Source organism: Giraffa tippelskirchi, chromosome 8 (assembly GCF_054371585.1).
Source record: "Giraffa tippelskirchi isolate mGirTip1 chromosome 8, T2T-mGirTip1v1.2.pri, whole genome shotgun sequence".
Classification (NCBI taxonomy): domain Eukaryota; kingdom Metazoa; phylum Chordata; class Mammalia; order Artiodactyla; family Giraffidae; genus Giraffa; species Giraffa tippelskirchi.
This window is the reverse complement of record NC_137282.1, coordinates 152,458,482-152,470,975: the sequence shown is the minus strand read 5'-3', so window position 1 is coordinate 152,470,975 and position 12,494 is coordinate 152,458,482. Positions and strand designations below refer to the sequence as shown.

Genomic DNA, 12,494 nt, shown 5'->3' with positions numbered 1-12,494 from the left:
AATATATGTGGGTATAGCCTGACTTGATCCCATCTCAAAAACCAAAGCTATAACCAGCATCACTGGTCAGAGGCTGTTTGCATTTCTCCTTCCTTTTGGTACTAAGTGTCCCTTGGATAACCAATAAAATACTCACCGGTAATAAAAATCAGCCTTCATTCATTCAAGAGTTGACCATTCAGATGATGTCGTGCTTCTCATTGTCTTCTTTTTCTACCTACTCTTTAATTTTTAGGCTTCTCACTGGCACACATGCCAACAAAGGCTGGCCGGGGCATGGGGGCTAGCTCTAATTAGTGGACTTTGCAATTGGCTAGAAACTCCAAAGGAGCACATAAAGTTGGCAGATGGCTGAAACTCTAAAAGTTTGGAGAATTTTTCTGATGATATCAATGATTCTTAGTAGGACACAGAAAAGATAATTTGTCCAGTCAATAACCCAGTTACCAACCTACCATGATGTTACCATTTTTGTCTTCCCATATTCTAGGTGGTGATATTATCTAGTTTTGCATTACCCTATGGGGGCTTCCTTCATAGCTCAGTTGGTAAAGAATCCGCCTGCAATGCAGGAGACCCCAGTTCGATTCCTGGGTCGGGAAGATCCGCTGGAGAAGGGCTAGGCTACCCACTCCAGTATTCTTGGGCTTCACTTGTGGCTCAGCTGGTAAAGAATCTGCCTGCAATGCAGGAGACCTGGGTTCGATCCCTGGGTTGGGAAGATTTCCCTTGGAGAAGGGAAAGGCTACCCACTCCAGTATTCTGGCCTGGAGAATTCCATGGACTATAGTCCATGGGGTGGCAAAGAGTTGGACACGACTGAGCAACTTTCACTTTCACTCTCCATTACCTTATCCATGAATTATTATTATTATCATGTTATTTCCTCTCTCTGGGCCTCATTTCATCATCAACAAAATATAAACAACAGCCAGATAGGTTTGTTCTGAAAACCCACACATTAGTTCCAAGGATGAAATAATGTATGAAAGTGCTTTATAAGATGTAGAGGTTCATTCACATTTAAAATCATTACCAACATTAACTGTTCATGGTTTAAGTTTTACATTAGAATGCTGAGCTGTCTTCTCAAAACCACAGGTGTTTCACATGGGTCATTGTGATGGATGAAATTCGAAATTTTGGCACACTCAGCCAGCATGCATACCAAATTCCGTATCTGGTGCTTACCTTGGGAGGTTTCCTGAATGATGGAAACAAAAATTTCAGCAGCAGAAGTAGAGAGGGTTGTCCACACAGCAGCGATACATCATAAGGAAGCAATGAAAGAAAAAAAAACAAGGCAAACTCAGCATCTTGATTACATGATCTAATATATGCTCTACTTCACAAAGATCAGAAGCCAAATTTACTCCACTGCCTGAAGCAATAAACTCTTGTATTTGCTCAAAAACACAGTGTGGGCATAATAAGTTTCTTCCTTGGCTTAACAGAATCTATCCAGTCATTCAGAGGTATTTTTAATGATTATAATAAAATAGCCAACAAAGAGAGCATCAGAAAAAAAAAAAAGAAACACGCTGCAATCATATTGCTTTTGGTCAAATACTTCAAAATCAGTTTTCATATTTGAATTTTTCTTAAACTGGCATATATATACATATTTCCTTTGAAAAATACTCTAATCAATATGGGATTTCTCCCCCACTTAGAAAGCATTGTTTAGATGACAATTTTCACATATTTCAACCCTGAGTATAAATTTAAAAGCAAATTGCATCCTTACCATCAACCATACATGAATTTTTTTATCATTCAATTTTGCATTAAAAAAAAAAACTTTGCATCCAGTAAAATCTCTGAAAAGGAAATAGTTTCCAAAGTAACAAACCATTAGACTAATTTCCTCAGTAAATGTTTTAATTGTGTACAAAGTTAAGGAGCTGAACTATGATTTATATGGCATGTAATCCTATCACAGGGGCTTGGCCTTCCAGATGTGGTTATTCTTAACCAGTCTCCAATACCATCGATTCAGAAACTCCAAAATGATTGTTAAAAAGAAATGAGGGGGTTTTCTTATGGCTATAATCTTTCTTCATAGGGAATAGAACCATGAGAATTAAAAAAACAAAACAAAACAGGATTTTCCAGGGCAGACAGCATGGGAACTAAAAGGTATAGGCACGAACAGCACGGTGCCCTTTCTCAGTCACTGTGTTCAATGATGAAGCACAAACTGCAATCAAGGTTGCTGGCAGAAACATCAATAACCTCAGATATGCAGATACCACTCTTATGGCAACAGCAAAGAAGAACTAAAGAGCCTCTTGATGAAAGTGAAAGAGGAGAGTGAAAAAGTTGGCTTAAAGCTCAACATTCAGAAAACTAAGATCATGGCATCTGGTCCCGTCACTTCATGGCAAATAGGTGGGGAAACAGTGGAAACAGTGACAGACTTTATTTTGGGGGGCTCCAAAATCACTGCAGATGGTGACTGCAGCAATGAAATTAAAAGACGCTTGCTCCTCGGAGGAAAAGTTATGACCAACCTAGACAGCATATTAAAAAGCAGAGGCATTACTTTGCCAACAAAGATCCAAATAGTCACAGCTATGGTTTTTCCAGTAATCATGTATGGATGTGAGAGTTGGACTATAAAGAAAGCTGAGTGCCAAAGAACTGATGCTTTAGAACTGTGGTGCTGGAGAAGACTCTTGAGAGTCCCTTGGACTGCAAGGACATCAAACCAGTCAATCGTAAAGGAAATCAGTCCTGAATATTCATTGGAAGGACTGATGCTGAAGCTGAAACTCCAGTACTTTGGCCACCTGATGCGAAGAACTGACTCATTGGAAAAGACCCTGATGCTGGGAAAGATTGAAGGCAGGAGGAGAAGGGGACGACAGAGGATGAGATGGTTGGATGGCATCACCGACTCAATGCACATGAATTTGAGTAAATTCTGGGAGTGGAAATGGACAGGGAGGCCTGGCATGCTGCAGTCCATGGGGTTGCAAAGATTTGGACAAGTGAGCGACTGAACTGAACTGTGTACAATATCCCTCCCGGAACTATGAAGCCCCCAACTCTGGCCCCAGAGTTCAATATCAAGAAAAGAAACTCCACGGATTCCACAATTAGGTAGATAACCATAAACTTTAAATCTACGGAAAGAAAATCATGACATTTCTTATAATGATGAAGATAAAGAATTATCTTTTTGAAATTCCATGAATTAGCTAAAAAGAAATGAATCCTTATGTCATGACCCCAGGCGGGGACAAGAGGAATGTGATTTTTGTCCCCAGCTTTCAGAGGGAAACTACCTAGAAAAACTGGTATTTCAAGCTGCTATTAAGAAGTCTCAACATTCTGTGCATCTATCCTTTTAAACAAGACAAACATTTATGGATGTCGTTGTAAAAATGCACGCATGTTTTTAAATCTAAGAGAGCCAGGGATCTTTGCTCTGTACATAAAGCTTGAGGTTTCTTCCAAGAAAATTTCTTTAAGTGGAACAACTGCTCTAGAAGGTATCTGTTCTGAACAGATAGAACAATAATAATAATAATAAAAACCTCACTCACAGTACTTTTGATAAAGCCTTCTCTTATATTGCCTGCCTTATTTTTTAAAAGCCATTTAAATCACAGCTTTATTTATCAGGGTAAAGAAAAGCCAATTGACTTGGCCTACAATAAAGCAACCATATGAAACAACATGGGACAAATTAGTAAAATACATGTTTCACATTAAGGCTACAATGAACCAAAGAATCTAATGGGGATGGAACATGCTAACATGAAAAGATGCTCAACATCACTCATTATCAGAGAAATGCAAATCAAAACCACAATGAGGTACCATTTCATGCCCGTCAGAATGGCTGCTATCCAAAAGTCTACAAGCAATAAATGCTGGAGAGGCTGTGGAGAAAAGGGAACCCTCTTACACTGTTGGTGGGAATGCAAACTAGTACAGCCACTATGGAGAACAGTGTGGAGATTCCTCAAAAAACTGGAAATAGAACTGCCATATAACCCAGCAATCCCACTGCTGGGCATACACACTGAGGAAACCAGAATTGAAAGAGTCATGTGCACCCCAATGTTCATCGCAGCACTGTTTATAATAGCCAGGACATGGAAGCAGCCTAGATGTCCGTCAGCACACAAATGGATAAGGAAGCTGTGGTACATATACACAATGGAATATTACTCAGCTATTAAAAAGAATACATTCGAATCAGTTCTAATGAGGTGGATGAACTGGAGCCTATTATACAGAGTGCCTGGAAAATTCCATGGATGGAGGAACCTGGTAGGCTACAGTCCATGAGGTCGCTAAGAGTCGGACATGACAGAGTGACTTCACTTTCACTTTTCCCTTTCATGCACTGGAGAAGGAAATGGCAATCCACTCCAGTATTCTTGCCTGGAGGATCCCAGGGATGGTGGAGCCTGGTGGGCTGCTGTCTATGGGGTCGCACAGAGTTGGACACAACTGACCTCCTTTGCCATCCAATAATAGACGGATCCTTTCCTTATTGACATTTCAACACAGTTTTCTTTATTCCTATTAGGAAACCAATCATTTGGTTTATCACAACTGCACTTCATTAACTGATAAACATTTCTTGAGGTTTGAATTAGCTGATAAGAAATTAAGCATCCTTATCCAGAACCATAGTTTACTGCCCCAATTCCCAGAGGCTCTGTATCATTTTCTGGTAATTGTGAAGAAAAAGTTTTCCAACATGAGTAATACTGATACTATAACCAAATGCAGCATGCTATCCTTTGGGGGGAAAAAAGGAAAAACTAATGTGATGTTGCAATGTAAAGATAAAAGTTTTCTCTCATGTATCTATGAAAAAAGATGAATATAAACATCTATTGTGAACATAATCAATATTAAAAGTATATTTTTTTAAGAACTCACTGACCTGCAGACACAGGCTTAGAGAGAGAATAAGAATGTGTGGTCCTACACTGATTGATGCTAACTCTACTTTGTAAAACACCGAAAGTTCTTTCCTCTCTCAGGACAAAAAAGCTGATGGGTCTCTTCAAGGTCACCCACACTTCACACACTCCCCACACAACTCTTATAACTTCCATGCCTTTCACCCACTTGGTCTCGCCCTTCTGCCTGATCAAATCGCCCCTCTCCAAAACCCAGCTCAAGGCTCCACTCTCAATTCCTCTCCAATTGTTTGAGACCACATTGACCTTTGCCAGCTCTGATAGCTGAGGATTCCCATGGTCAACAAAACAGCCTAACATCACTGCCATACATATAGTCCTGTGGCCTTCAGTGATCCTGTCTGAATTTGAGTCTTGGGTATCCTTAAGACTTAAACCCTTGAAAGCAGAGGCCATGCCATGTACTACTTGCATGATATCGCAGTCCCCAATCCTACACAGTTATGTAGTACTGAAATCCTGAAAGATGATTCTGTGAAAGTGCTGCACTCGATATGACAGCAAATTTGGAAAACTCAGCAGTGGCCACAGGACTGGAAAAGGTCAGTTTTCGTTCCAATCCCAAAGAATGCTCAAACTACCACACAATTGCACTCATCTCACACGCTAGTAAAGTAATGCTCAAAATTCTCCAAGCCAGGCTTCAGCAATGCATGAACCGTGAACTTCCAGATGTTCAAGCTGGTTTTAGAAAAGGCAGAGGAACCAGAGATCAAATTGCCAATATCCGCTGGATCATCGAAAAAGCAAGAGAGTTCCAGAAAAACATCTATTTCTGCTTTATTGACTATGCCAAAGCCTTTGACTGTGTGGATCACAATAAACTGTGGAAAATTCTGAAAGAGATGGGAATACCAGACCATCTGACCTGTCTCTTGAGAAACCTGTATGCAGGTCAGGAAGCAACAGTTAGAACTGGACATGGAACAACAGACTGGTTCCAAATAGGAAAAGGAGTACATCAAGGCTGCATATTGTCACCCTGCTTATTTAACTTATATGCAGAGTACATCATGAGAAACGCTGGGCTGGAAGAAACACAAGCTGGAATCAAGATTGCCGGGAGAAATATCAATAACCTCAGATATGCAGATGACACCACCCTTATGGCAGAAAGTGAAGAAGAACTAAAGAGCCTCTTGATGAAAGTGAGAGAGGAGAGTGAAAAAGTTGGCTTAAAGCTCAACATTCAGAAAACTAAGATCATGGCATCTGGTCCCATCACTTCATGGGAAATAGATGGGGAAACAGTGGAAACAGTGTCAGACTTTATTTTTTTGGGCTCCAAAATCACTGCTGAGGGTGATTGCAGCCATGAAATTAAAAGACGCTTACTCCTTGGAAGGAAGGTTATGGCCAACCTAGATAGCATATTTAAAAGCAGAGACATTACTTTGCCAACAAAGGTCCATCTAGTCAAGGCTATGGTTTTTCCAGTGGTCATGTATGGATGTGAGAGTTGGATGGTGAAGAAAGCTGAGCGCCGCAGAATTGATGCTTTTGAACTGTGGTGTTGGAGAAGACTCTTGAGAGTCCCTTGGACTGCAAGGAGATCCAATCAATCCATCCTAAAGGAGATCAATCCTGGGTGTTCATTGGAAGGACTGATGTTGAAGCTGAAACTCCAATACTTTGGCCACCTCGTGCGAAGAGCTGACTCATTGGAAAAGACCCTGATGCTGGGTAGGATTGGGGGCAGGAGGAGAAGGGGACAACAGAGGATGAGATGGTTGGATGGCATCACTGACTCGATGGACATAGGTTTGGGTGGACTCCAGGAGTTAGTGATGGACAGAGAGGCCTGGCGTGCTGCAGTTCATGGGGTCGCAAAGAGTCGGACACGACTGAGCGACTGAACTGAACTGCAATCACAGGAAGAACTCAGAGGTAAGTTTGTACACTTGTGGGTTAAATGTAATCTAGATGTGAAGACTTTCTTGCATCACCACCACAATCTCATAACTCCAGAGTATGGGAGCTAGATTTTTTGCCTTTAATATCAGTGAAGGTGTCAAGAACTGTCAGAAAATGGAGACCATTTCCTATGTCTTATTTAAATTATTTCTCTAGATCAGCATTTCATACAGAGAAGTTCGATGGGATGCTAGCTAGGGTCAAGTCCTCAAGAGCTTCAGAGGTCAACTAGACTCAGTTTGATGACACAAGACACACACACACACACACACACACACACACACACACACATAGATATAGAACTGTAAAGATAAGCTGGACCTGTATCTGGCCAGCTACAGAAAACTCCTCTTGAAATGAGGAGTAGGTACTGAATTTAGTAGGCTATATAAGAGTTTAACAAGAGAGTGAAATCAATAAGGCAGTATAAATAGCATATTACAATGACAACAATCCTATGTAGCTGTCATTCTCTCTTCACACCTTACACCAAAAGATGATGCTCTGGGCAAGGAGTCTTTTGTCCAGTATTTACAGCCCATCAACTACAGAGTGAGCTACTTACAAGTCAGATGGCCCCAAACTCCGATATCTGCAAGCCCTAACCCCAGCTGGCGCTTCAAGAGACACGAATGATGAGTGCCTTCTTCTGAAACAGAAAACTCTCTTCCGTGTGCTAAGAAATGTTTTGATTAATTGTTGGAAATTGCCAACCTACATCAGAAAGATACAGAATTAAATGATATTTGACTCTTAGAGACTATACTCTAAGGACTTATACTTTATAAAGCCCTTGACTTTCACCTTCCTCTTGGAGAACTAAATATCAGAGGCCAAGTAACCCTGTTAAACAGGCAAGCATTGACTGAGTACTGATCACTACACTGAACATCATAGGCGCTTTGAGGGACAAGAGAGGAATGAGGCATAGTCTCTGACCTCAACACCTTGTGAGAGAGACAGACACATTCATGAAGAACTAATATCAAGTAGACTGGGATGTGTGGGATGGAGCACAGACAGAAACAAAGAGCTATATTCCAGTCCACAAATACCTAACATATACTGTGCGCTTTGTTGAGAAATAAAATCAGTTAGACATGCTGCCTTTCAGACAACAAGAAATGCAACTTACACACACAATTATGATACAGTGTGATGTGCACAGCAGCTCCAGAGGGAAAGATCACCTGGGAAAGAAGGGAAGTTTCTCAGAGAAGGAAACCCCGGCGCCGTGTCTAAGAGGTGAAGAGAGTCACCCAGCTGACAGGGTAAAGAAATGGCCCTTCAATAGGGAGAACTGTGAGTGCAAAAATGTGCTGGAGCACACAGCCTGCTTGAGGACCACCGCATCGTATGAGCTCAGTAGTCTGTCCGCAGAAAGAGACAGTAGGACACAGGGCTGGGACTGTGTTTGATGGGCGGCTATAAAGGCTCATCTTCCACCAGGATTTATTAAGTGTAGTTTGAAGATAAGTTCATATACTTGCATACCAACAAATGAACATATTCATATATACAAAACTATACAGCAAGAACTTCTATGAGTTATAAAAAGCAGATCCAGTGAAGCTGCTCAGTTGTGTCCGACTCTGCGATCCCATGGACTGTAGCCTACCAGGCTCCTCCATCCATGGAATTTTCCAGGCAAGAGTACTGGAGTGGGTTGCCATTTCCTTCTCCAGGGGATCTTCCTGATCTGAGGATCGAACCCAGGTCTCCCGTATTGCAGGCAGATGCTTTACCGTCTGAGCTACCAGGGAAGCCCAAAAAGCAGATGGGGTTACATTCACATTTTGAAGAGCCCTTGACACCCACCACAAGAAGAATACAAATGGCAAAAACATTAATGAACTGGTTAATTCAAACAGACTGCTATAATAAAATGCAAAACTTGATGGGAATACACGAGCATATCCACAGAAACTATTGATTCAACCTAATGATGTTCATTCAATATATGTGTATGTGTGTGTGCGTGTTTCCAAAATTAAAATGGATACACAAAGCAAATGGAAAGGTTAGCAAGTTACAGGGCATTATTTGATGGAATTGCTATCCACTGATAACAGCCTTCCTGCCTTTTTTCTCCTGATATTTGTCAAGGAAAATGCCTGAATTATTCCCCCTGACTAACGAAACACAGCCAGCTACCGCTGTAGGTGACAGGCCTCTGAGAAGCCCCTGGCTGTCTCTGTGGAGAGTTCTCCAAGCCCAAGGAGCTCCAGCTTCTCATCACCATGGACGCAACTCCCAGAGGGGGGAGCCTGGCAAGAACTCACACTAGATTAACCAAAACAAAGTTGAGCAGAGAAAACATGGCTCTTGTGCAATTTTCTTGCTCTGTCTTCAAAAGGACCATGCAGCGAAGCTTAAAAAAAAAAAGCAGCAGTAAGCACCAATTCTTGATTTAAAATCAAGAATCAGGCCCCTCTGTGAGGCCATTCTCAGGCTAGTTCTCAGCTGCTACTGCTAGACAGGACCTCAATTAACATGCTGTTTGGAAGGAACATACATCTTATCAGTTTTACTCATCCTTCCAGGATTAATTTTCCACTTATGTGAGAATTTGTACCTAGATAGCATATACTTCCTGGAGGAGGGCATGGCAACCCACTCCAGGATTCTTGCCTGGAGAATCCCCATGGACAGAACAGCCTGGCAGGCTACAGCCATGGGGTCACAAAGAGTCGGATATAACTGGGCGACTAAGCACAGCACAGCATATACTTATGATATCAAGCTTATAACTGCATGAACAATATTTACATTTCCTACATTAGGGAGTTTGAACCAAACCTCACACTCCATGCAACAGCCTCATGAAAGCAGAGATGTTAGCTGAGTAGCAGAGACAAGTATCAGCCTGTTCTGAGAGCCAGCTGAGCATGGTGGCTAAGAGCAGGGATGCAGAAACCAGATGCCGGGGTTCTGTTCTTGCCACCACCACTTTCCAGTGATGGAATTCTCCCACTTCCAGCCATTTATTTTACCTATTTAGCCATTTATTTTATATAATCTCCTTCCTTCCACCTGCCATAGCAATAGCTGCACTACTTGCCAGATGCTTGTGGACTTTGAGAGCCTGCAGGACCCACCTCCTTGAGGGCTGTGGGACCAAGACACCTCTGACTCAGCAGCCCACACATGCTGAAAGATGTCTGTGCAGAACCATTAAGTTTCAAGGTCACACTGAGTTGAATCATGAAGATAGGAAAATTACAATTCAGCCTCCACTGTGGACAGCCCACTAGGAACAGTTTGATTCCAGAGCCCAGGTATATCTAAAAACATTCAAGGTAGGATGCATGGATCGATATTAAATGATATCCAACCTCAGCACTAAAAAGAAATAAACTATCAAGCCAAGAAGAGACATGGAGGATCCCTAAATGCATAGTACTAAGTGAACGCCAATCTGAAAAGGCTACATACTGTATAAATTCAACTGCATGACATTCTGGAAAATGCAAAACTACGGACACGGTAAAAAGATGGGTGGTTGCTTGGGTTTGGGAGGGTAGGAAGAGATGAACAGGCAGAGTACAGAGGATTTTTAGGGCAATGAAAATATTCTGTGTGATCTAATGGTGGATATATCTCATTATACATTTGTCCAAACCCATAGAACGTACAACACCAAGAGTGAACCCTTCCTGATGACTATGACATGTCAGTGTAGGTTCATCAGCTGTAACAAATGTACCATTGTAGAGCACAGTGTTGATGATGGAAAAGGCTATGTATGAGTGGAGGCAGGGGGTACACAGGAAACCTCTACCTTCCTCTGAATTTTGCTGTGAACCTCAAATGGCTCTAATAAAAGTTTTTACTCAAGAAGATTTTTTTAAGCTAAGCTGAAAATAAACAAATAAACCCTCCCCAAACATAACAAAAACAAAATAACAACAACAAAAACAACACCATCTAACCAGCACTGCATGTGTAAACCTCCTTACAATGCCTATCCATCCCAGGGCAGAACTGAATACGGGCAAGTCTAATGCTGATTCATGAAGGTTCAGGATTCCTAACACAGGCTGCCATCATACTATAGGCACCTCGAGTGCAGCTGCTACTCTCCCGGGTCATCTTTATTATCCTCACACCACTGAACAGCATTTTCTTCACATGTTTTATTTACATCATTAAAAACAAATAAACCTTGCACCCACGACACAAACTTGTAACATGAATCCAATGAACACTATTATGGAATTCGTGAGAATTAAATGCTCCCTCAAAAGTGTATAAGAAACTGATTATTTACGGAAGACATTTAGAGATTCAAAACAACAAGAAAGTCCATGTAAATCAAGCAAAGAACATGTCTTTAGTCTAAATGAGAGTCTCAGAAATGAACAAGAAGCATGAAGGTTTGTAGATCCTCCTAAGAACTTAGAATTATCAGTGAAAGAGCAACAGTGGTGCTCCATTTGCAAGTTCGTTTTTTCCTTCAAGAGGCATCAAGAAAAAAGGAGAAACTCTGTGAGACTAAACTAATCATCTCAATTGGAAAAAGCCATTAATAAAGCCACCATTACTAATCCAGTTCTTGAATGGGCCAGATCAACCCTGAACTTGTTGTTCAATCACTAAGTCATGTCTGACTCTTTGTGACCCCATGGACTGCAGCACTCCAGGCTTCCCTGTCCTTCACCGTCTCCCAGAGTTTGCTCCAACTCATGTCCATTGAGTCAGTGATGCCATCCAACCATCTCATCCTCTGTTGTTCTCTTCTCTTCCTGCTTTCAATCTTTCCCAGCATCAGGGTCTTTTTCAGTGAGTTGGCTCTTCGCATCAGGTGGCCAAAGTATTGGAGCATCAGCATCAGTCCTTCCAATGAATATTCAGGGTTGATTTCCTTTAGGATTGACTGGCTTGATCTTCTTGCAGTCCTAGGGATTCTCAAGAGTCTTCTCCAACACCACAGTTCAAAAGCACCCATTCTTCAGCACTCAGCCCCACAGCTGGACATGGTGGCCATCACCTCATGGAGCTGCCACTGGGTTCAGTGATGCTGGCCCCAAGGCCACCAGAGACTGACCCCAGAACACTTTGCTCCTAGATTTTACTCCATGGGAAGGAGGGACAACGAGGAGGGCACTGATGTTATTGAGTGCATTCTGCCCATTGCACACGGTTCTTGACACCTTATCTTATTTACTCAATCCTTACCACAACAGGAGGTGGACTTCTCAGATGAATAAACAGCCTACACAGCTAAGCAAATGGCGTGGCTAGGATAAAGACCAGGCAAAAACTAGGATTAGGATCTTTTGATGAATCCCTTTAACCCTACATCTAACCTTGTGACTAAAATGATATGTTGAAAACAAATTTCCTACCATTCTCCTTGTTTAACACCGGAAATAAGTTCCAATTGCACTTAGAATAATGTCAATGAGTTCTTTAATGTCATTGATAGGATCTGGCCTCTGTTCACCTTTCTGTCTTTCGTCTCCTCCTTTCTACCCACCGTGAACTCATAAAACTCTTCTCTGACTCAGAGCCATCACCCACGCCACTCTCTCTGCCAGGAACGTCCTCTCCCTTGATTCTTTTTTCACACTAGGTGTGACCGTCACCTCCCCAGAGAGCCCTTCCCTGACCATCCTATCTGGAATTCCC

The 12,494-nt window shown here is 41.9% G+C and overlaps 1 protein-coding gene across 25 annotated transcripts in view; it reads right to left on the bottom strand.

The window, feature by feature from the left end:
* KIF13A (kinesin family member 13A) overlaps positions 1-12,494 on the bottom strand; it is a 198,443-nt gene that overhangs the window by 115,843 nt on the left and 70,106 nt on the right. For 24 of the 25 annotated variants that reach the window (XM_081518112.1, XM_081518124.1, XM_081518129.1 and 21 more), the window contains exon 3: positions 1,192-1,204. The exons of the other annotated variant lie outside the window; for it this stretch is intronic. In XM_081518112.1, the coding sequence (XP_081374238.1) occupies positions 1,192-1,204 (13 nt within the window). The remainder of the gene's footprint in view (positions 1-1,191; positions 1,205-12,494) is intronic. 25 annotated transcript variants of the gene reach the window in all.